The sequence below is a fragment of the Mustelus asterias genome, chromosome 10, assembly GCF_964213995.1.
Source record: "Mustelus asterias chromosome 10, sMusAst1.hap1.1, whole genome shotgun sequence".
NCBI classification, from domain to species: domain Eukaryota; kingdom Metazoa; phylum Chordata; class Chondrichthyes; order Carcharhiniformes; family Triakidae; genus Mustelus; species Mustelus asterias.
The window spans coordinates 79909184-79935126 of NC_135810.1; the positions used below are offsets into that span (position 1 = coordinate 79909184).

The 25943-nt window shown below is 41.5% G+C and overlaps 1 protein-coding gene across 3 annotated transcripts in view; it reads left to right on the forward strand.

The window, feature by feature from the left end:
- dync2h1 (dynein cytoplasmic 2 heavy chain 1) overlaps positions 1-25943 on the forward strand; it is a 524787-nt gene that overhangs the window by 221355 nt on the left and 277489 nt on the right. For all 3 annotated transcript variants that reach the window (XM_078222026.1, XM_078222027.1, XM_078222028.1), the window contains exons 58-63: positions 2179-2339; positions 4206-4329; positions 5029-5150; positions 7460-7546; positions 8298-8424; positions 24328-24469. In XM_078222026.1, coding sequence (XP_078078152.1) covers positions 2179-2339; positions 4206-4329; positions 5029-5150; positions 7460-7546; positions 8298-8424; positions 24328-24469 — 763 coding nt within the window. The remainder of the gene's footprint in view (positions 1-2178; positions 2340-4205; positions 4330-5028; positions 5151-7459; positions 7547-8297; positions 8425-24327; positions 24470-25943) is intronic.

Sequence of the window (25943 nt, forward strand, 5' to 3'; positions counted from 1 at the left end):
CTTACGAGCCTGGTGGAGTTCTTCGAAAAAGTGACTAAACACATTGACGAAGGGAAAGCGGTAGATGTGGTTTATATGGATTTTAGCAAGGCGTTCGATAAGGTCCCCCATGCAAGGCTTCTAGAAAAAGTGAGAAGGCATGGGATCCAAGGGGCTGCTGCCCGGTGGATCCAGAACTGGCTTGCCCAAAGGAGGCAGAGAGTGGGTATAGATGGGTCTTTTTCTAAATGGAGGTCGGTCACCAGTGGTGCGCCCCAGGGATCTGTTCTGGAACCCTTGCTGTTTGTCATTTTCATAAATGACCTGGATGAGGAATTGGAGGGATGGGTTGGTAAGTTTGCCGACGACACGAAGGTTGGTGGGGTTGTGGATAGTCTGGAGGGATGTCAGAAGTTACAGAGGGACATAGATAGGATGCAAGACTGGGCAGAGAAGTGGCAGATGGACTTCAACCCAGATAAATGTGTAGTGGTCCATTTTTGCAGGTCAAATGGGACGAAGGAGTACAATATAAAGGGAAAGACTCTCAGTACGGTAGAGGATCAGAAGGACCTTGGGGTCCGGGTCCATAGGACTCTAAAATCGGCCCTGCAGTTGGAGGAGGTGGTTAAGAAGGCGTATGGTGTGCTGGCCTTTATCAATCGAGGGATTGAGTTTAGGAGTCCGGGGATAATGATGCAGCTATATAAGACCCTCGTCAGACCCCACTTGGAGTACTGTGCTCAGTTCTGGTCTCCTCACTATAGGAAGGATGTGGAAAAGATTGAAAGGGTGCAGAGGAGATTTACAAGGATGTTGCCTGAATTGAGTGGCATGCCTTATGAGGATAGGCTGAGGGAGCTCGGTCTTTTCTCCTTGGAGAGACGTAGGATGAGAGGAGACCTAATAGAGGTATACAAGATGTTGAGAGGCATAGATCGGGTGGACTGTCAGAGGCTTTTCCCCAGGGTGGAAATGGCTGCTACGAGAGGACACAGGTTTAAGATACTGGGGGTTAGGGACAGGGGAAATGTGAGGGGGAAGTTTTTCACAGAGAGGGTGGTGGGCGAGTGGAATCGGCTGCCGTCAGTGGTGGTGGAAGCAAACTCAATAGTGTCTTTTAAGAGACTCCTAGATGAGTACATGGGACTTAATAGGATGGAGGGTTATAGGTAGGCCTAAAAGGTAGGGATATGTTTGGCACAACTTGTGGGGCCGAAGGGCCTGTTTTGTGCTGTCGTTTTTCTATGTTTCTATGTTGGAAAGCCCTCTAGAATCGAGACAGTGTAGATAAAAGGAAGCTGTTCCTTTAGGCAGAGGGGTTAAAAACCAGAGGATGCAGATTTAAAATGATGGACAAAAGAAGCAATGGTGACATGAAAGTAAAGCTGTTTTAAGCAGTGAGTTTTTACAATGTGACATGCACTACTGAGAGTGTGATAGAGGCAGATTGAATCATAGAATCATAGAAACCCTACAGTGCAGAAGGAGGCCATTCGGCCCATCGAGTCTGCACCGACCACAATCCCACCCAGGCCCTACCCCCACATATTTACCCGCTAATCCCTCTAACCTACGCATTTCAGGATTCTAAGGGGCAATTTTTAACCTGGCCAATCAACCTAAACCGCACATCTTTGGACTGTGGGAGGAAACCGGAGCACCCGGAGGAAACCCACGCAGACACGAGGAGAATGTGCAAACTCCACACAGACAGTGACCCGAGCCGGGAATCGAACCCAGGACCCTGGAGCTGTGAAGCAGCAGTGCTAACCACTGCGCTACCGTGCCGCCCTTGATTGAATCATGGCTTTCAAAAGGAAATCAGTTAACATCTGACTGGGGGAAAAATACAGGGCCACAGGGAAAGGACAGGGGAATGTGACTAGTTCCATTGCTCTTATAGACAGCTTGCATGGGCTTTTCAGTCTGAATGGGGTCCTTTTATACTAGAACCAGTCAATGATTCTGTGATGCTATTGTATGCAACAGGCAGGTATGGGAAGCCTGAAAGTGGCGTGCTAATTCCCTGCCTCAGTTACAAAAAACCATCAACAAACTTGCTGTTGAGTTCCTGACAGGTTGCAGCCTCTGAAAGGAAAAAGTTCAAATTTAACCAAATGCCTCAGTATTGCACTACTGTTCTCACTGAGCTATGGGCAAAAGGCAGTGGCAATATTTCAATTTTTTCTCTTTCAGCCTCATGTCGATGAAGCCAAACGAGCAGTAGGAAATATAAAGCCAGAATCCCTTTCAGAAATTCGGTCACTGCGAATGCCACCTGATGTCATCAGAGATATTTTGGAAGGAGTGTTACGGTTGATGGGCATTTTTGACACCTCATGGGTCAGCATGAAAAGGTGATAATTTATGAGATTGTGGTTGGGATTCTCTGGGTCTGTTCTCCCAACTAATGGCCCGTTGAATTGGGCAAGAGGGGCAAATTGGGATTCCCTTTGAGCATTGATCAGTCTGGATTCTGCCCCCCTCCCCCGCAACTGCTGCCATGAAAATCAGTTTCTGGAACATAGCTGCTCTTTCAATGTTAAAAGGGGAACTCCCCAGCAAAACTCAATCCCTGCTGACCCTCAAAGCACTTCAAAGAGGTTTCAGAGCAGCTGGGTCTTACGAGAGAAAGCAAGGGGATTTTCCTGATAAATTTGACAGGTCCTTTGTATAAGGGCACTTTATAGAGCTTATGACATTAACCAGAGCCAATTCCTATTGTGGGACATGGGGCACTTGGGCACAGCACTCGTCTCCCTGCCTCCCTTGAAGTCCAAGGTCAAAGGTGTCACCACTGGCAGGAACGACCGCAGAATCCTGCCCATAGTTTCATTCTCAGATAAATTCTCCTGGCTAAAAAAAAAGGTTATTCTCAATTCCAGCAACTATTCTCCATTGAAAAAGAAATGAAAAGAAACTACTGTTTGTTTGATGTTATGTATACTTCTGATTGTTTGCCCTTTCCTCCACTTTTTCCTCCATCTGAGACCTTTCCTGCCAAGGATGGTCCCCAGAGGGGCAACGAGCTAGCATTTGGGGACTCCTTGTTGATGATCCTAGTAACCTGGGATAGTAAAACCAAATGTAACTTCCCCAATTTGGAAGTAATAGAAACATAGAAACATAGAAAACTACAGCACAAAACAGGCCCTGTTGTGCCGAACATATCCCTACCTTTTAGGCCTACCTATAACCCTCCATCCTATTAAGTCCCATGTACTCATCCAGGAGTCTCTTAAAAGACCCTATTGAGTTTGCCTCCACCACCACTGACGGCAGCCGATTCCACTCGCCCACCACCCTCTGTGTGAAAACTTTCCCCCTAACATTTCCCCTGTACCTACCCCCCAGCACCTTAAACCTGTGTCCTCTCGTAGCAGCCATTTCCACCCTGGGAAAAAGCCTCTGAGAGTCCACCCAATCTATCCTTTCACCAAAATTATATCTGACTTTCTAGTGAAATATCACATTAAGTCCACCAAGTCATTATGACTATTATTCACAGGCATCTTCATTTACATATTAGTTCTAACTGAAGATGTTTCTCATCTTGAATTTAAAGCATAATAGTAAATAGCACAGAATCTGTTTTTTATGCCTTATGTTTGAGTAATTTTGCAACAAGTTGATTCTTATGCCGTTATGTGTATTTAAAGCTGATACCAATGTGGAAATATCATGACAATATATTCTAATTTAGGTTTTGTTTATATTTTTATGTGAGTCCCTGAACCATGAAGAATCATGCAGTCATCCGATTTCTGTATTTGACGTATTTGTTGACGCATGAACTGCAGTTTTAAACATTAATTGGTTTATTTTCCTTATGCTATCTAAAAATACCTTTTCTAAAACAGGACAAGGGACCATTTAGGGTCCCAATACTTCCAAGGGGTCCTAAGCATATTTCTCAGTATTTACAGGGTCATCAGGAGTGTGTAAATATTTGTAAGCAATTCTTCACTCAGAAAGGTTTCAAAATCACCAGTATAAATAAGTAGTCAGTTCAATAGCTGATAGAATGAGCTGCACTTAGCAAATGGCTAAATGTACATTTGCAGTGTTCTTTAAAAAAGAACACGATATAAATTGTTTCTTCAGCAAAAAAATATAAATTAAAATATAATTTGTGAAGTACATTCCTATATTATCTGATATGTTGTAAATGACTGATTTGAAAGGACATTAATTTTTAATGATTTTGATTATTATTATCACAGTTTCTTGGCAAAACGGGGAGTGAGAGAAGAGATTGCAACCTTTGATGCTTGGAATATCAGCAGGGAAATACGTGAGAGTGTAGAAGGACTCTTACAGAAAAACAGTGCTTCATTTGACCCAAAGGTATAATTGATAGGAGATTGCTTTATGACAGTTTATTAGCAATAATTAAATGAATGGCAGTTCAGAAATAAAAATGCAATCAAAGTTGTTTGCTTATTAAGTTTGCTTGGTGACAGAATGAACCATGAAGGTCTTGGGTATTTGTTGGAATCTCCTGCAGTTGTATTAATCTGAGACTCAAATTATCTTTTATTTATATAAGACATAGGAGCGGAAGTAAGGCCATTCGGCCCATCGAGTCCACTCCACCATTCAATCATGGTTGATTTCAACTCCATTTACCCGCTCTCTCCCCATAGCCCTTAATTCCTCGAGAAATCAAGAATTTATCAATTTCTGTCTTGAAGACGCTCAACGTCTCGGCCTCCACAGCCCTCTGTGGCAATGAATTCCACAGACCCACCACTCTCTGGCTGAAGAAATTTCTCCTCATCTCTGTTCTAAAGTGACTCCCTTTTATTCTAAGGCTGTGCCCCCGCGTCCTAGTCTCCCCTGTTAATGGAAACAACTTCCCTACGTCCATCCTATCTAAGCCGTTCATTATCTTGTAAGTTTCTATCAGATCTCCCCTCAACCTCCTAAACTCCAATGAATATAATCCCACGATCCTCAGACGTTCATCGTATGTCAGGCCTACCATTCCTGGGTATGTGTGTGAAATATGATAAACGTGTTATCAATTTGATAATGAATTTACAGAATGCCAAGCGTGCCAGTGCTGCAGCTGCTCCATTAGCTGCATGGGTCCGAGCTAATGTGAAATATTCATATGTACTGGAGAAGATTCAACCCCTGGAAAAAGAACAGGCTGCATTAGTTGAGTGAGTAATTCAAGAGCATATCCATATTTTGTTGATCATGTTGCTTTATTCTCATCTTTTGAAAGTATTTTCTGTTGCATGTCTGTTGGTGTCTTGAATGTATCACTTGAGATCAGTATAGTGTGTATATCATCTGCTTACTATTAATTGTATATAGAATATTTGATGTCTGGGATTGAATTACCAAGGAGGAGCTGAGTAGTGTTGGGGCGGAGGAGCCCAAAGGATTTTATAAATAAAAATAAACTTGAAGATCAACATCAGATTTCAGAATGTAACTCACTGTCTGACATTTGTTATTAAATAGTATGTACTGTGAATAACATTTTAAGACACTTGATAGTACAGAACTTGAACGTTGCTGAAAAGAGAGCCGTGCTGCCGAGCTTTTTCATTTTGCATTCGTCAGGACAAATGCAAGAATTCCAAATTTCAAACAATCACAACAATTTATGTCACATGAGGAAAATGGATGTTGATTGATTAGCAATTTGACTCTGGCTGAGGCAAATATTCTTATGCACCTGTTCTCTGCAAACAAAAACAGTATATTCAAGCTTGGCATCTTTTTGAATTACTCAGGAACATAGGAAGCCTGTAATTCCTTCTTGTTTTCTCGATGGCAACAGCTCTTGAAAAAGTTACACCTTGTTGGATGAGGTGTAACTGGGTTTTTAATATTATACTAACTTCACATTTACCATTAAGCAACCTCACTAGCCCTGAAAAGCAAATTTTATGCTTGTGAAATTTCACATTTTCTCATTATGACATAAGTAACCACATTTTTAAATTGAAAAAAAGTTGTAAATCTTGATTTTGGCTTCTGTCTTAATAAAATCGTCGTTTGTTCTGCGATCTGAAATTTTAAGTTTAAAGTAAAGGAATTTCGATGCTTTTAACTTCCTGGTTTGGAGTCTGTGTGAATGCCTCAATGTGTTTGTCCTTGCTGACTTTACTTTTGCTACATGCCTGGAGATCTCATTGACTTGGCACCAAATTTAAATTGTCACTGTGGAAAAGGAGAGTCCGTACCACTGTGATTGCCAGATCTTTGTGGGAAACTTTCTTTGACATCAGTGAACACTTGCTTTCTCTCCAACAACAAATTCCAAGCCAATTTTCATGAAACATAATTTCCTTCTCATTTTGCTGCAGGGTTTCAAAATAAACACCAAGAAATAATTTTAGTATACCACTGGACAATTCCATATGGTGCAGACACAATGCTTTCTTCAACTGTAAATGGTTATGCTGATAACTTTAAAAATGCTAGGCACAGCAACTCGCATAATTTCATTAACCTGAGGATTTTTTAACTAATACATTTCTTTTTAAATTTGAATAAAAGAAAGATAGAGTAATGGAGTGACTCCAGATATTATTCTGCACACTCATATAGCTTAGAAACAAAATGGAGTCCTCAAAAAAAGAACTATGAGCCCAACAACTCAGCTTTGAATGGCCCGTTTTGGCTCTCTCATGAGATTTAGCGGCCATAACGGGATATGTGCCTGTGGCAAACAAGGCCGTTAGATCGCACCCAATTATTCTAATTACATACAGTTGCAAGTTCTGGCAGGACTGTACCTTTATTTAAATTTTATTGAGGTTTTCCTTTAAATTGATATTAGGATGTGGATAAAGTTGACAAAAGTGGCATTTATTTTTCATCCCTGATTACTTAATCCTAGTGACTTTGAGAAATTGAAAGAAGGCATTTCTCATGAACCATTGCAGTCCTTCTAATGATGGTTAGGTAGAATATTTCAGAATATTGACCCTGTGACAATGAGCAAACAATCTCCCTTCCCATGATGGAAATCAGAGGTAATGATAATACTGCAGTGCATCCTGTAGATCATACACACCACAGCTAAGTGCAGAGGTGATGTAATGGGTACATATTGAATCCTCTGTGCAAGGTGTCCTCGATAATGTTGAGCTTTGAGTATTGTTGTGGCTTTATTCCTCCATTTTGATTATGATGCATTCTCGGAATACTATAATGTTACTGAGACAAAGCCAGGCCAAGGTCTGAGCATGTGGAAAGAGGTTAATGCGGAAAGAGCACAGAGAGGGGGTGTAATTATATTTAAACTACTCAGGAATTACGCTGTGTTTCAATTATACTAGTGTTGTAACTAAGTTCTTTATGATGCTTCATTTTGAAACCTTTCTCTTGTCTCTCTGATAACACGGTGATAGATTGATGTAGTTTTCTGTTTAATAATATTTGACATGTGTTTCTTATTCCAAAGTAATTTTCAGCACATATGATTTCAGCTTTTTTTCTTCTTCTTGACCAGAAACTTAAGTAAAACTGAAGAAAGAAAACAGAACCTGGAAGTTAAGCTCTGCAGTGTGGGACGGAAAGTGGCAGAACTTAAAGAAAAGTACAAGTTTACTTGAACACATTTTTCAGAATGAAAAATGCAAAATTATAAATCATAATATTAACTCAAATCATATAGAATGCAGGGAGGAGACCATATTTGCCATCATGCCTATGCATCTCTTTGTTGGATCAACCCAAAACTAACACCACAGCCGCACTCTTACCCCATAAACTTGTATGTTCTCCTACTTCAAATATTTATCTCATGTTATCTTAAAAGAAGCAATGATCTCTGCTTCAACCAGTCCCAATAGCAAAACATTCCACACTCATAGAATCACAGAATCCCTAACAGTGCAGAAGGAGGCCATTTGGCCCATCGGGCCTGCACCGACAACAATCCCACTCAGGCCCCATCCCCGCAACCCCATGCACCTACCCTGCTAATCCCTCTGACCCTAAGGGGCAATTTAGCATAGCCAATCCACCTAACCTGCAAATCTTTGGAGTGTGGGAGGAAACTGGAGCACCTGGAGGAAACCCATGCAAACATGGAGAGAAATTCCACACAATCACCCGAAGCTGGAATTGAACCTGGGTCTCCTGGCGCTGTGAGGCATAGTGCTAAACACCCAAAACAACTCCACTTCAAACACCTTCCATGAAAAGAAACTTCTAATCTGTCCCCTGACTCTTTCAGCAATCATTTTAAATTGATTTTTTTTTTGTCACTTGATTATTCGATGCCTTTTTAAATGTTTAAAATTTAGTAATTTAGTCTGAAGCTGTTTCACCATTTGTTTAAATAGATTCCAGATCAGAACAACTGAAGCTGCTAAACTGGAAGCAGAGGTAAATAAAGCTCAGGAGACCATCGAGGCTGCTGAGAAACTGATAGGCCAGCTTGATGGGGAACACAGAAGGTGGAATGCACAAGTAAGTTTCATCTTTGAAATTAGGGTAAAATCTTAGAATAATATATTCTGGTAGTCTTCCAATTGCTGTAAATTTAATGACCATATGACTTTATATTTTGAGACAGATGCTTGTAAAGTAATTAGAAATTTCAGCTTAAGATTGAAAGTAAGATTTATTGCAAGCAGCTGGCACAGATCACTAGTGAAATCACTCCTCAAGTTTAATTTTGTCTTCAGTTTATATGGTTAGACCAAGGGATTTGTTTTTTGTTGAATATTACAATTTCAAATAGTGACTTGCTCCAGAACCATTGATTGTTATTAGGATGTTGAAAAAGAAATAAGCTTAGCCCAACTTGTCTGTGTTAGTGTTCCGCGTGGATACTTGCTGTTTCAGGCCACTCAAAAAGGAAGATTTGGAAAGGCGATATCAGAACCAGCACCAAATCTCAAATTATATTTCTTTGTATATTTTTTCAAATTCGTCCTAACTTAAGAATAATTGAATTAAACAAGGCCATGGTTGGGAAAGAGGAAATATTACAAACTATGACCCGCAAATTAAATTGACCAAATGTGTTGCATTCAAAAATAAGAGAGAGAAAACAATTTTGATATATCTGGAAATTGATCCGAACTGTTCAGTTAAAATTTTAATTTTTTTTTTAAATTGCCAAAATCCACGCTGGTCATAGAGGGGGAGCAAATAGCAAATAATTTCCAGCAAACTTGCTCACTACAAGTTAAATATAATCTGTCATCAAAATTTGGAGGAAGACTATCCTTTCAGCTAAAACATTATAATATTGAAATTTCATTTATTAGTTGCAAATAGTGGCCTGTTTAAATCTAAGAATAAATGAAAATATCTCCAATCCTGTACACCACTTCTTTTTCTTTCTCTCATTCACTCGGAACCAGCGTGCCAGAAGCGCTACGAGATATCCTTGCAATCAGCATTTACACACCCAGGATGCCAGTGGCTCTCCAGTTATATCCCCCAAGCATGGTTCATTGTCAAGGAGTTTTATAATAAAATGAATTTTATATATGACTTTAACTTTCTTTAACTTTAAGTATTTATGTAAATCCATGAAACACTGATCGGTGGATATAAATTACATGCATCCATAAATTAGGAATTCACAAGAATAACACCAGTTAACGCAAATTCAACATGAGTCCAACTAATGTAAATTGTGGGGTTGGGGGTGGTGATGTTAACTGAGCGAGGATGCATTGGGAAGGGTGCAGAAGAAATTTACCAGGATGTTGCCTGGTTTGGAGGATATGGACTATGAAGAAAGGTTGAACAAACTTGGGTTGTTTTCATTGGAGCGTCAGAGGATGAGGGGGGACCTGATAGAGGTTTACAAGATTATGACGGGCTTGGATAGAGTGGATAGTCAGAGTCTTTTTCCCAGGGTTGAAGGGTCAATTACTCGGGGGCACAGGTTGAAAGTGAGGGGGAAAGTTTAAAAGAGATGTAAGGGGCAAGTTTTTCACACAAAGTGTGATGAATGCCTGGAACGTGCTGCTGAAGGTGATGGAAGCAAATTCTATAACAATGTTCAAGAGGCATCTGGATAGATACATGAATAGGCAGGAAATAGAGGGACATTAACCACATAGAGGCAAGAAAATATTAGATTAGAGAGGCATCTGTGTTGGCACAGACTTGGTGGGTCGGGGGGCCTGTTCCTGCGAAGTACTGTTCTTTATTATTTGAAGATCTGAACAGGTTGACACACCTGTGACTTAATCTCCATGAACCTCCAACCTCTATTTCTCCATTTCTTCAGAAGACCAAAGAAGACCCAAGTATTCTCCTCCTTTTCAAATGTGTTTAATACATTTTTGCATGCTTGTTTCTGAATATTTATCCTTTTTGAAAACTTACAAGAAAACCTGTCATTTGTCTGTTATTGAGAGCTACACAGATTGGGGTGGGGGTGTTAAACTACTTTTCCTTTAAAACACATCTATCTTTGGTCAGTTGAGAGGGTGACAGTGCTGTATACAAGGGTCGATCAGCATTGTAGCATTGGGTTCTAATAAATGAACATCTTAAAATGCTAATGAAAGTATTAGCAAACAATTGAGCAAGGTGATAAATTATTAGTCTGCCAGGTTTTTATTTGATTTGCAAGTTTATGCAATTAGGTAACGGGGATAGGTTTGTTAAAACAGAACATATCTGTAACTAAATTAGAATCATAGAATCATACAGTGCAAAAGAGGCCCTTCGGTCCATCGAGTCCACACCAACACATTAGAAACACTTAAACTCCCACCTAATCCCATCTGCCAGCACTTTGTCCATAGCACTGAATGTTACGACATGCCAAGTGCTCATTCAGGTACTTTTTAAAGGATGTGAGGTACCACCTCTACCACCCTCCCAGGCAGTGCATTCCAGACTGTCACCGCCCTCTCGGTAAAGTTTTTCCTCACATCCTCCCTCAACCTCCTGCCTTTCACCTTGAACCTATGTACCCTCTTGATTGACCCTTCAACGAAGGGAAACAGCTGCTCTTTATCCACCCTGTCCATTAACTCTTATAATCTTGTACACCTCGATCAGGTCACCCCTCACTTTTCTCTGCTCCAACGAAAACAAACCAAGCCTACGCAATCTGCCTTCATAACTTAAATGTTCCATCCCAGGCAGCATTCTGGTGAATCTCCTCTGCACCCCCTCCAGCGCAATCACATCCTTCCGATAATGTGGCGACCAGAACTGCACACAGTACTCTAGCTGTGGCCTCACCAAAGTTCTGTACTATTCCAACATGACTTCCCTGGTTTTGTAATCTATGCCTTGACTGATAAAGGCAAGTGTCCCATATGCCTTTTTTACCACCTTACTAACATGCCCTTCTGCTTTCAGAGATCTGTGGACAAACACGTCAAGGTCCCTTTGTTCTACAGAACTTCCTAGTGTCCGAACATTCATTGAATCCTTCCTTGTCAAATTACTCCTTCTAAAGTGTATCACCTCACACATTTCAGGGTTAAATTCCATCTGCCACTTATCTGCCCATTTAACCATTCCATCTATATCTTCTTGTAGCCCAAGACACTCAGCCTCACTGTTAACCACCTGGCCAATCTTTGTGTCATCTGCAAATTACTAATCCTACCCTCCACATAGTCATCAATGTCATTTATATAAATAACGAATAACAGGGGGCCCAACACAGATCCCTGTGGTACGCCACTGGACACTGGCTTCCAGTCACTAAAGCAGCCTTCTGTCATACAACTGAGCCAATTTTTAATCCACTTTAGCAAATTACCCTGTATCCTATGTGAATTTACCTTTTTTACAAGTCTCCCATTTGGGACCTTGTCAAAGGCTTTGCTAAAATCCATATAAACTACATCGACTGCACTACCCTCATCTACACACCTAGTCACTTCCTCAAAACATTCAATCAAATTTGTTAGGCATGACCTCCCTCTGATGAAGCCATGCTGACTATAATAGTTTCCCTACCACTGACATGAGACTCACTGGTCTGTAGTTCCCTGGTTTATCTCTACAACTCTTCTTAAACAGCGGAACCAAATTAGCTGTTCTCCAGTTGTCTGGCACCTCCCCCATGGCCAGAGAGAAATTGAAAATTTGGGTCAGAGCTCCTGCAATCTCCTCTCTTCCACAGCAGCCTAGGGCACAATTCATCTGGATCTGGATATTTATCCACTTTTCAGGCTGCCAACACCTTCAATGTCCTTTCCTATGTCGATTTGCTCAAGAACTTTAGTGTTTCTCCCTGAATTCCATACCATCGACCTCATTATCTTGGATGAAGACAGAAGTATTTATTCAACACTCTATGAATGTCCTCTGGCTCCACCCACAGATTGCCCCCTTGGTCCCTAATGGGCCCTATTCTTTCCTTGGTTATTCTCTTCCCATTGATATGCTGATAGAATATCTTGGGATTTTCCCAACTTTTACCAGCCATAGCTTTCTCATATCCCCTCTTTTCATTCCTGATTGCTTTCTTAAGCTTCACCCTGCACTTTCTGTACCTCACTGATGTCTCTACTGATTTGCTCCCCTTGTAGTTCTTAAAAGCCTTTCTTTTCCTCCTCCTTGGATCCTGAATATCTCTGGTTATCCATGGTTCTCTGGGCTTGTTATTCCTACCTATCACCCGAGAGCGAACATGCAGGGCTTGTACTCTCCCCATTTCCTTTTTGAATACCCTCCACTGCTCTTCTGTAGATTTTCCCATTCGTACTAGTATATAGTAAAATACTATATACGAGTATATTACAGACTATACTAGTATATTAAAGATAGTCTCAATAGAAATTTACTCAGGGGTCTTAGAGTACAGAGAATTTAATGTTTTGGGGTTTTATTTTGTAAGGGGAGCGGGTAGAGGAGAGAGGAAATGTTTACAATATCACTCATTTCACCATTAAAATCTCCACACACACAAAAATACACCGGGAATTTCTGTTGAACCAGCAGAGGGACTATATGGATTTCCCGAGAGGGGTGGAGGGAGGTCTTAATCTTAATAACAATTTGTTATTAATCGCCACCAGAGAACTGCTGTTCCTAACTGGCTTTGATCCATGACTTGAAATTGCGAATGGGAGCGCATGTTATTTCCCACATTTTATATTTTGGCTGTGAAGAACTCAAGAAATTAAATTGAGGCAATGGTGGCACAATCATCCTTTCCCCACTGATCCTGCTACAAGTAGTTGCCAAGTTGCTTTGAGCATCTCCGTAGCAGGTCATGCTCTGCGATGGGGAGATGCAGGTAAACCTCAAGTGTGAGCTGAATGTTAACAGGATTTCCGGCAGATTGGCACACAGCGGGGAAGCATAAAACTGTTTGGTTTACAAATTGAATTGGTTCCCATTTCACTTAAGCAATTAACAAGATGTATCCTAATTGAAGTTCAAACTTCTTCTTTCCCCCCCACACAAAAAAGTAAAGTCGGGGCTCGGAGTCTGCCCACAGCCATGGCCGCAGCACCCTTGCATGCTGGAGTGCCACGGCACACTGGTTGAAAATTACTGCTCTACACAAACCTCCTCATCACACCCTCTTAACATAACCTATTCTTTTCTCATTCATGAACTTACCTAGCTTCCCTTTTAATGCATCAATGTTATTTGCCTCACCTAGTTCACATGGTAGCAAATTCAACATTCTGACCACTTGTGTTGGATTTATTAGATGCTATCGTTAATTTATGAATTCTAGGTTAGAATGTTCCACAAATGGGAACAATGTACTCCCTGTCTACGTCATTAAATCCCTCTTGTAATTTTAAGGACCTCTCTTAGGTCACCTTCAGCCTTTTCTTTTCCAGGGAAAAGAACCCCAATTTGTTAGTCTGGTATGGTTTGGTACCGTTCGCAAAGCCAGTAAGTTATAACTATCATATTTGTAAACCTCGTTTGGACCTTCCTCAATGCCTTTATATCCTTTTTGAGTATCAAACATTTCTGATTACCCTTGTTGCACGTGCAGGTTGAGATTCTGAAGGTCAATTTTAACCGTTGCTGCCTGGCAAAAGCTGCAGTCGGTCCGTTAAGATCAGCTAGTTACTTAACCACTCAGATCTCAAACAAGTTTGTTTTTCAGGCGCATCCTAAAGTTGATGAGGGGCTCATAAGTTATTGTGTCAATAGGATCCCAATGCCAGAACGGGGAAACTGTGGCAGCCTTCTTACTATGCAGAAAACTGAAATTGAACATGTCAATTTAAAAAGATCAGAATTTTTGTAAATACAATTGAATCCTACGTGATGGATAATTAATTTGTTAAAATTATGTTTGCACCCTGAGTGTTGTGCCAGATAAAAATTTGACAAGCACACTCTAATTTCATGATTTGATTAAAGTTATGCTCAAATTAGGCTAATCATTTAGGGGAATGAATATAACAGGTATATTATAATTTTATAACAAACTGAGTTTACATCCACTCGCAACTATATTACAGATATTTAATTAAATTAGCTGAACGTTAGGTGTTCCCTTCACTTCACCCTGTGCCTTATGGCATACTTTCTGTTTCAAAATCCCTTCGGGAAAATAGCTGGGTGGAATTGATTCTTACTTTGAAAATGCATTTCATGAGGGCTTTCCAAGAGCTGATAGAAGAGCCGCTGATGGTTGTTTGCTTTGCGAAAGTGGCTTAGACCTTCTGATGGAATTAATGACAAACGTTCAGAGGTTTGTCGCTGTTGTGTGTCAAGACTTGGAAGTCCTGACCTACACACGGCAAGGTACTTAGCCTGGAATTTCAAACTACCAATGGGCAAAAAGCTTAAAAGTCTGCAAAATTGCCTGTGACACTGACCCTGCTGTTGAGGGCATGGGCTAGATACCCTGAACTTTACTCCAGTCTTAATCATAGGTGCAGTATCTGGATTGAAAGCAGTTAACAGCAGAAGTTGTATCAGGTCATCACAGGTCGTGAAAACCCACTTGTATAAAATAAACCTTGGTTACTGATGGTAGAAAGGAGCATTTCAATTTATTTCATTGTGGCATTCATTAAAATTCGCATTACATGCGGAGGTGACATAAGAACATAAGAACATAAGAAATAGGAGCAGGAGTAGGCCATCTAGCCCCTCGAGCCTGCCCCGCCATTCAATAAGATCATGGCTGATCTGAAGTGGATCAGTTCCATTTACCCGCCTGATCCCTATAACCCCTAATTCCCTTACCGATCAGGAATCCATCTATCCGTGATTTAAACATATTCAACGAGGTAGCCTCCACCACTTCAGTGGGCAGAGAATTCCAGAGATTCACCACCCTCTGAGAGAAGAAGTTCCTCCTCAACTCTGTCCTAAACTGACCCCCCTTTATTTTGAGGCCGTGCCCTCTAGTTCTAGTTTCCTTTCTAAGTGGAAAGAATCTCTCCACCTCTACCCTATCCAGCCCCTTCATTATCTTATAGGTTTCTATAAGATTCCCCCCTCAGCCTTCTAAATTCCAACGAATACAAACCCAATCTGCTCAGTCTCTCCTCATAATCAACACCCCTCATCTCTGGTATCAACCTGGTGAACCTTCTCTGCACTCCCTCCAAGGCCAATATATCCTTCCGCAAATAAGGGGACCAATACTGCACACAGTATTCCAGCTGCGGCCTCACCAATGCGCTGTACAGATGCAGCAAGACATCTCTGCTTTTATATTCTATCCCCCTTGCGATATAGGCCAACATCCCATTTGCCTTCTTGATCACCTGTTGCACCTGCAGACTGGGTTTTTGAGCCTCATGCACAAGGACCCCCAGGTCCCTCTGCACAGCAGCATGTTGTAATTTTTTTCCATTTAGATGATCCAATTTGCCATTATTTCTTCCAAAGTGAATAACCTCACATTTGTTAACGTTATACTCCATCTGCCCGATCCTCGCCCACTCACTCAGCCTGTCCAAATCTCTCTGCAGACCTCTACGCCCTCCACACGATTCACTTTTCCACTTATCTTTGTGTCGTCTGCAAACTTTGTTACCCTACACTCAGTCCCCTCCTCCAGATCGTCTATATAAATGGTAAATAGTTGAGGCCCCAGTACCGATCCCTGCGGCACGCCACTAGTTACCGTCTGCCAACCAGAAAAGCACCCATTTATTCCGACTCTCTGCTTCCTGTCGGATAGCCAATCCCCAATCCACGCTAACACCCTACCCCCAACTCCATGTGACCCAATCTTCTTCAGCAACCTTTTGTCAGGCACCTTATCAAAGGCCTTTTGGAAATCCAAAAACACCGCATCCACCGGTTCCCCTCCGTCAACCGCACTAGTCACATTATTTTCTCTTGTCAACTCAGGTGAATGTAGTAATTTAAAGTATCACCATGAGCTTCAAAGACAGTGAGACTCTCAAAAGAGTAAATGAATAAGAAATGAATGGTATCTTTTGTGTAATTGCAGTCAAATTTTTTTATGTGTGTTTTAGAATTTACATGTGTAGGTGTGAGAGAGTGCTCATGTGAGAGCGAGTGTCCATGTGTGAGTATGTGTGTGTGTTGTGTGTAGGGAATTTTCCCAAAATCTGTCAGTGTGTCAGTTTAAAACTTTCCTAAAATGCTACCTCTGACCAAACATTTTGTTATCTTCCCTAATATCTCTATTTGACTTGGTGTCATACTTTTTATAATGCCTCAGTTAAGTGACTTGAGACATTTTGTTAAAATTACTATCGATTCAAATTGTTGTTGTTATCATCAGTAAATCCCCCACAATCACTATGCTGGGGTCATCATTGACAAGAAATACTGTACCAACCACATAAATACCGTCGCTATAAAATCATGTCAAGAAGCTGGATATCCTGCAGAGAGTGACTTATCTTCTGACTCCACAAAAATATTCCCCAACCTGCAAGTCAAGGACCAGTAGGGGGCTAGAATACTCTCTCCTTGCCTGCATGAGTGCAGCTTCAACAACATTTACAAAATCTTGACACCATCCAGAACAAAACAAGCCATTTGATTGGCATCTTCCCCACCATCTTAAACATTCGCTCCTCCACTTTAATAACGTGGCTGCAGTATGTACCATCTACATTCTGCAAGATGCACTGCAGCAACTCACCAAAGCTTCTTCAACAGTTCTTCCCAAACTTGCAATCTGTACCACCTAGCAGGACAAGGGCTACAGGCACAAGGGAAATCTCCATCTCCAAATTTGTCTGCAAGCAACATACAACCCTGACTTGGAAATATTTCGCTGCTCCTTTATTGTTATTGGATCAAAATCATAGAACTTCCTGTCTAGCAACACTGCGGAATCTTTACCACAAGGATTGGAGGAGTTCAAAAGGGCACCTTTCCAAAGGCAATTAGGGACATCATCAATGAGGTGTCTTGTGACTCAGTAACATAAAAAACACATTAATGGCACTAAACAATTTTTTAGGTGCCATTGATTTATGAGACAAGCTGGAACTGTTTGTTAGCTAAAACATTAGAACCCTGTGTAGTTGTGAAAATGATTAATTAGGATTGGTGTAAGCATGGATTTTTGTTTCAATAAATTAAATTATTTTGATAACTTTAATAGATTTTAAATGTACCGTTTAAAGTTTACGTGAAGACAAAAGAAGTTACATTGACCTGCATAGTAGGTTGGAAGCACACACACACTTCTGACTGGAAGGCACAGTGACATCTTTTGATATCTGTAGTGTCTTTCTCAAAATCTGCTTCTTGAACCATTCCTTTGATCATTTCCCCAGTGAAGTGCTTTGGGACATTTCACTACCTAAAAGGATCTCAAAAGTGCAAGTTGCTGCATTAAAAGTGATATTCATATAGTGCATTTGTAAACTTCCCAAAGGTCTGCAATTTCAGACTATCAAAATAGATACCACATATTTCATTACAAGTTGCAAATAAGGGTCAAGTGTGATTTTCTATAAAATTCTTGTGATATCTTCAGTCATGCTATTGACTAGGGTGTTAACTTGATGTAGACAATATAAAATGGCTCATCGAAAAGAGTTTTAAAAAGCTAACTACGTTTAAAAATATGTATTATTTCAAGAAAAGTTTCATAAATGTTTTTTTGTACTTCCCCCAATAATTCACAGGTAGATCCACAACTTGATCTGACACTAAATTGTACAAACTACTAAGGCCCTGGATTCAATAACTAACTGGCTTAAATGTAAGCTCAGCTGATCTCGATCAGGGCAGCAATAGAGTTGCTTGAATTAGCTTCAGAAAAAAAATCAGATTGATTTCCAGTGATCCGTGACTTGCTATTATTTCTGTATGAATGACTTATGATAATGGTATGGGCTGATCTGTGATTTCACACTCTACCAACCCCTCCACCATTCCTCGATTGCATATCAAATATTCTGTCAATACTCAATGGGCACGATTTAGCAGGCCTGTTAGCCATGAGCGCAAATCCTGTCATGGTCGCTCAATATCATGAGGCCAAAACTGGAGTTGTGCCGACGAAATTTCAAAACGTGGTCCCCCGGGTCCTCCTCGATGATGTGATTGGGTTCACGTCCAGTGTAATGTCCTGACTATGTTAGCGGTGGTGGGTTTTAAACAAAAAGAAAAAATGTGTGGTTTGCACACAGATTGAAAATAACAACAATAGGTTTATTGCGGGAGCTGTTGCCTGTACAGATTAGAAAATTAAACTAAACAGGAGCATGTGCAACCATGTAAATATATAACATCCTTCCCCCTTCTGTGGTCATGACATGATGTTATACATAGGATCAATAATATTCTAGACACAGTACTATGCATCATTAATCATTATACGCAGTCAATAAGGAAGTCGATCTTGGGGACATCTATTCTTCTTTGGTTGTATACAATGTTCTGGAATTTGGCTGTCTTCGACACTAGAAGTATGATTTTGAACTTCAATAGACACTTCTCTTGGAACTAATTCTGCATCACTCTCATGTAGAAGTCTAACAACACCAGGTTAAAGTCCAACAGGTTTATTTCGACAGGTTTATCACTAGCTTTCGGAACAGGCTGTTCCTTCGTCAGGTGGGTGGGAGTTCTGATCACAAACAGGGCACAAAGACACAAACTCAATTTACATGAATAATGATTGGAATGTGAGTCTTTACAGCTAATCAAGTCTTAAAGGTACAGACAATGTGAGTGGAGGGAGCATTAAGCACAGGTTAAAGAGATGTGTATTGTCACCAGACAGGACAGCTAGTGAGATTTTGCACATCCAGGCAAGTTGTGGTGGTTACAGATAGTGTGACGTAAACCCAATATCCCGGTTGAGGCCGTTCTCATGTGTGGGAACCTGGCTATCAGTCTCTGCTCAGTGACTCTGCGCTGTCGTGTGTCGTGAAGGCCGCCTTGGAGAATGCTTACCCGGAGATCAGAGGCTGAATGCCCGTGACCGCTGAAGTGCTCCCCCAACAGGAAGAGAACAGTCTTGCCTGGTGATTGTCGAGCGGTGTTCATTCATCCGCTGTCGTAACGTCTGCATGGTTTCCCCAATGTATCATGCCTCGGGACATCCTTTCCTGCAGCGTAACAGGTAGACAACGTTGGCCGAGTTGCAAGAGTATGTACTGTGTACCTGGTGGATGGTGTTCTCACGTGAGATGATGGCATCCGTGTCGATCCGGCACGTCTTGCAGAGGTTGCTGTGGCAGGGTTGTGTGGTGCCGTGGTCACTGTTCTCCTGAAGGCTGGGAGGTTGCTGCGGACAATGGTCTGTTTGAGGTTGTGCGGTTGTTTGAAGGCAAGAAGTGGGGGTGCGGGGATGGCCTTGGCGAGATGTTCGTCTTCATCAATGACATGTTGAAGGCTCCGGAAGAGATGTCGTAGCTTCTCCGCTCCGGGGAAGTACTGGACGACGAAGGGTACTCTGTCCACCGTGTCCCGTGTTTGTCTTCTGAGGAGGTCGGTGCGGTTTTTCACTGTGGCGCATCGGAACTGTCGATCGATGAGTCGAGCGCCATATCCTGTTCTTATGAGGGCATCTTTCAGCGTCTGGAGGTGTCTGTTGCGATCCTCCTCATCCGAGCAGATCCTGTGTATACGGAGGGCTTGTCTGTAGGGGATGGCTTCTTTAACATGTTTAGGGTGGAAGCTGGAGAAGTGGAGCATCGTGAGGTTATCCGTGGGCTTGCGGTACAGTGAAGTGCTGAGGTGACCGTCCTTAATGGAGATGCATGTGTCCAAGAATGCAACCGACTCACATGGTGTTGTTAGACTTCTTACTGTGTTTACCCCAGTCCAACGCTGGCATCTCCACATCATCACTCTCATGTGGCATAGTAGCACAGACACAATAATCAGGCAACTCAAATTCAACAAAGTCTTCCGTAGTAGTATTCACAACAATGGAGACTAAAGAAGTTGGTACATCTGAAGCGATTCGGGGAAATCATTTTGAGATGAGAACAATTGGTCAGCATGGCATTGCCAAACTGGTTCATCTTCGCTTTGAACATTGTAAAATATTGGATCTGTTTTTGCTAAAACTATGTCTGATGCCCATTTCTCACTTGTGGCATAATTATACACTAACACTCAATCTGCTTGTTTTCATCTAACAACTTGTGATTGTTTTTGAGGTTCCTGGAGGTAATAACAAATAAAACATAGTTCTCAACTTTCTCTTTACGAGTAGTTGTGCAGGTGAACCTTGGGTAATCACAACATGAGTAGGGTTTCTATAAGATGCCAAAAAGCTATTCAGATGGCATGGTAACGAACCTTGCTCTTATGATGCTTTTGAAGAATGTTTCAAGGATTGTACAAATTTTTCAGCTAATCCATTGGTTGATGGATGATAAGATATGAATTTTACATTCTGAATATCATTTGAGATAATCCTCAAACTCTTATGAAGTAAACTGTGAACCATTATCAGTAACAATCTGTTCCAGTTTACCAAATCTTTCAAAAATGTCATTAAGTTTTTCAGTGGCTTGTTCAGACATAGTCGGTCTCATGATAACAACATTTGGCCACTTTGATTGTGCATCAATTATGACTAAGAACATGTAACCCTCAAACAGACTAGCAAAATCTACATGCGATCATTGCCATGGAATTTTAGACCACTTCCAGAGGTGTAAAAGAGACAACAGTTGTGTGTTTCTTATTCATACGCAGGATTTACACTGTTTACCACTTTTTCTTCAATTTGAGCATCCAAACCTGGCCACCAAAAATAACTGTGTGCTAATTCCTTCAACAGACTATACCGGGATGTCCTTCATGTAGTTGTTCAAGAACTCTTCCTTCACTAGGAGGAATGATCGCTGTGATTCCCCACAATAGACACCCACTTTCTTAACTCATGATTTCAAATCAGTATGCGTACGATGCATTCCAGCTATCATTCCTTTCAATACCATATCCATCACCTTCCCCATCGTGGAATAATTTCTGGTGTGTCTCTAATCTTGAGAAGCTATCACAGGCAAATGACCTATGAGCGAAAAATAAAGAATATTAGCAAAACTAGTTGGTGACATCTGCTCAATAGGTAAAGATAAGCATGATAATGCATCAGCATTATCATGGCACTCTGATGATACTTTATATTGTATGAGTGTGCAGATAAGGTCAGTGACCATCTCTTTAATCGGTAGCAGCTAATGAAGGTATGCCTTTATACGTCCCAAAAATTGTAGGTAAGGGTCAATGATCAGTCAGTAATGTGAAATGACGACCATATAAATAATGATGAAACCTTTGTATGCCAAAAATTATACTCAATGCTTTTTTTTCTATCTGGGTATAGTTAGATTCCATACTAGTCAGAATACACAAAGCAAATGTTCTTCTCCCAAAGGCATAACATGTGAAACAACTGCCCTTCCTCCATAAGGTGAAGCATCGCAAACAAGCAGTAAATGTAGCTTCAGATTAAAATGAACCAATACTTCAGATTTCTGCAAAGCATTAGTGAGATCCTTCTTTGCTTTCTCACATTCTGCTGTCCAGTCCCTTGACTGTTCCACATATAGTAAATTATAGAATGGCTTTAATAATGTAGGAACAAATTTGCCATAATAACTTACTAATCCTAGAACAGTGCTTAGTGCGTCATATTCATCGGATGTGGGGCTCCTAAAACAGCTTCCATCTTTTTAGATACTTTATGTAGGCCTTTGCTGTGAATAACAAATACTGGATTGACATCTGGGAAAAGTCACACTTTTCTTTCTGGATACGCAAACCATGTGCTTGAAGACATTCCAGTGTTGTTTCTCAATTACTCAACTGTTGGCTGGACCCTGTAATTAGAATATCATCAAGGGTAACATTGTACACCAGAGAGACCACTTAAAATCTGATCCATCGATCTTTGCAATAGGACTGGTGTAGTTATTATTCCAAAAGGCAATCTTTTTTAACGAAAAAAACCTTTATGAGTGATGATGATTGAGATTTAGCAGCTACATCTATAAAAATGCTTATGAAAGATCAATCTTGCTGAATTTCTGCCCACCTGATAAGACAGCAAGCAAATTTTCAATTAAAGGAAACAGATATTGATCAACACACACTGGATTTATGGTTGTTTTAAAATCATCACAATACGAACTGAACCATCTGGTGATGGGAGTTGCCCAGTCACACATTGTAACCGGCTCCAACACACCATTGTTAACATGCTGTACTAATTCTTCTTCAACCTTGGGACAACTTGGATATGGCACTGCTCTTGCTTTGAGACTTTTTGGTTGAGTATTAGGCTTTATTTTGAGTTTCACTTGAACTCTCTCCATTGAGCCAAGTGTCTCTTCGAATACACTCTTGTATTTATCCAGAAGGTGCTGCAAATCAGTTTTGACATCGACCAACCAGTTGAAAGCACTCCAGTTAAGCTTTATCTTCCCCAACCATGATCTCCAAAATAGAGCTGGAAAATTACCATGGACCACGTGCAGAAGAAACTCCACTCTTTGTTACTCAACTCTACATTGACCATGATGTAACCTTTTAATGGCATGATCTCTTCCATGTATTTCCTTAAAATCACATCAGCTGGTTTTAAAAGAAGATACTTCAGCTTTTGTTGGTATGTCGTCTCAGCAGCAAATGACGTTGAGGCTCCTGGAGCTCACTCCAGTTTCCCCTCCATCCCATGAGGTAACCCAGGAGCCCACAAGCACCTGGAGGGGAGAGGATCTGCTGGAACACAGGCCAGACCTTTCCATCCAGGACACCTGGGGAGTGTCTAATCAATCTGAATTTCCGCCTTCCTGAGACTGGCACAGCTTTGGCACAGCAGACAGAACCGGATGATTCTAAAACACCAGTGGCACCTAAAAGTAGGCCGGGGCCCCTTAGGAGTCAGCCCTCCAGAGGCTGTCCACCAAGAGCATCTCAGGCAACAGGGTGTGGAAGGCAGCAGGCCGCCTCCACCTCTGATGTGCATCGTGGGAACACACTTAGACATAGTAGGAGGGATCGCTAAGGAGTTGCAGGGCACAGCATTTGCACAGATGAAGTTAGGCACTAATAGTTGGGGACATTGTCACTTGTCACATTTTGATATGTCACTACATTAAATATTATTGTTCACCACTTTAATGCCTCAGAATCTATAATCCACCTGCGGTTGTAGGTAAGCCTATCCTGCAGGAACACAAATGGGTATGATGTGAACTGGCCGCCTAGTGCATCAGCTGTTGATGATATCTGGCATCTGTGGACACTGTGTGTATCAGGGCAGGGTTCTGAAGAGGAGTGCCAAGGATATGAAGAAGCACGTAGGAGGTTGGGTGCTGGGTCCTACCTTGTCCCCACATGTGGGAACGAGGTATCATTCCGAGGAGCGACGGACGGCAAGGTTGAGTGCAGAGATGATACAGGCAGAACGGAGTAGGTCATTCATCTTCTTGCAGTGTTGCAGCCTGTCCTCTTGTGCAGGCTGCTGGATTTGACCAGTGCTGTTACCATCTCCCAGGCAGGGTTTGTTGTCTTGCTGAAGAGTCTCCTGCCAGCCCAAGGGCATATTGTTGGCCATCCCTCCTCCACGGTGTGCAGCATATGGGTGAGGGCTCCCTCCATGAAGGGTGGAGCTGGCTTCCTCACTGTCACCCTCCTGGCCTGAATGAGAGCAAGTGTTGTGCAGCTGTTTAAATGCAGTGCCCCCCTGATTAAAGTGCTCAGATGAAATCTGGTGCAGTGTTTTTCACGTGGGGAAAAGTATTTTTATCGAAGTGCTGAAAAATTATGGTCTGGTTCGTGCCATCAGAGCTGGCAGGAATTGCACCGGTTTTTGCGCCGAGTTTGCCATTTTTGGCAATATCTTGGATTAACCTTGAAGAATGAGCATTTGGACCATGTGCCAAAGAGTTTTCAGTACCTTTAGAATGGTGCCTTCAAGAGGATAAGATGAAGGAAGAAAATAGGAAACTATATAATGTCTTTTTTCTTTAATTTTTCTAGGTAGCAGAGATCACAGAAGAGTTAAATACTTTGCCGAAGAGAGCACAATTAGCTGCTGCTTTTATCACCTATCTGTCTGCCGCTCCTGAAGATCAGAGAAAGGCCAGTTTGGAGGAATGGATGAAATCATCAGGCCTTCAAAGTGAATATGATATATACTTTTATTAAATTTGCCTGGTGGCTGTACAATCTGCTGAAGTACATTCTGGTATCCCTCTGAAATCTAGTGATACGATTGCTATTCATATTCCATTCAACATTATTTTAGAAATGAGAGGAAATAGAATATATTGTCTATGGTATTTTCTTTTTGTTTTGTAAACTAGCTTCCCACATTTTCAACAGGTGACATTAGAACTCAGGGTTTGCATAGTGTGGAACTCAAGCATTAATTGTTAAGAATTAGAACAGAATTACACATAGTTATGAAATTATGCAAATGTGTATTTAATTAGCTTGGAGAATGTGCCAAAGATTTTATTAATTAGAAAGTAAATTTACCAGCTAAGCAATGATAACTGGTATGAAAATTGCTGATTCTCAAAATGATAGTTTCTTTCAGCTATAGGTAGATTAGACATCAGGCATATGGCCTGAGTATTATATTAGAACACGAAAATAAGATTATTTTACTGTTAATATGATCCTGGCTGCATAGCACCCAAGACTCTTCATGACCATAAATAACTATTTTCCAGTGGAGAGAATCTGTGCCTGAATACCTGCACCCCTGCTCTGGTGTAGTAACAGTGCAGGTCACATTCTGCTTTTAATCTTGGCTAACATCCAGTGTAGCATCTGCTTCAGCAACACTATTTGTCCAGCTTTCAAATATCGGCTCTTTCTTGATATTTATATTAATGATCTAGATTTGGATGTAAGAGCACAATTTAAAATGTGCAGATGACAGAAATCTTGGAAATATTGTGAACAGTAAGGAAGGTAGTGATGCACTTCAAGATGACTTGGGCAGAGTTTTACATTCCTCCTGCAGCAGGGGTGGGGAATGTAAAACTGCATTGACGCCCGCCCCAATCCAGATGCAATTTTACAGTAGGGCAGACAGAGCCTTGTCAGGAAGCCGACTCAGGAGCCTGTTAAGCCCTCTATGTGGCCATTTAAGGGCATTTTCCTGCCCAGCCTCAATTTTCAGGATGTCAAATAGAAAATGTCTTGGGGGGTGGGCGGTTGTCTCAATCTGAAGGTCCGTTTAGGTTTAGGACACCCTCCCCTCGGGAACCTGGGAGCTCTGTCCCCCCCCCCCCCCCCAGGCCTACTTCCTGACATTGAGGGGGCATGATGCCCTGATGGGCCCCTGTTATTCATAAGGGCACCCCCAATCTCCCAGGTTTTCCATATCATAGAATCCCTTTAGTGCAGAAGGAGGCCATTCGACCCATCAAGTCTGCACCGACCAAATCCCACCCAGACCCTATTCCTATAACCTCACCTATTTACCCTGCTAATCCCCTGACACTAGGATCAAATTAGCATGGCCAATCAACCTAACCAGCACATCTTTGGACTGTAGGAGGAAACCGGAGTACCCGGAGGAAACCCAGGCAGACACGGGGAGAATGTGCAAATTCCATACAGACAGTGACCCGAGCCTGGAA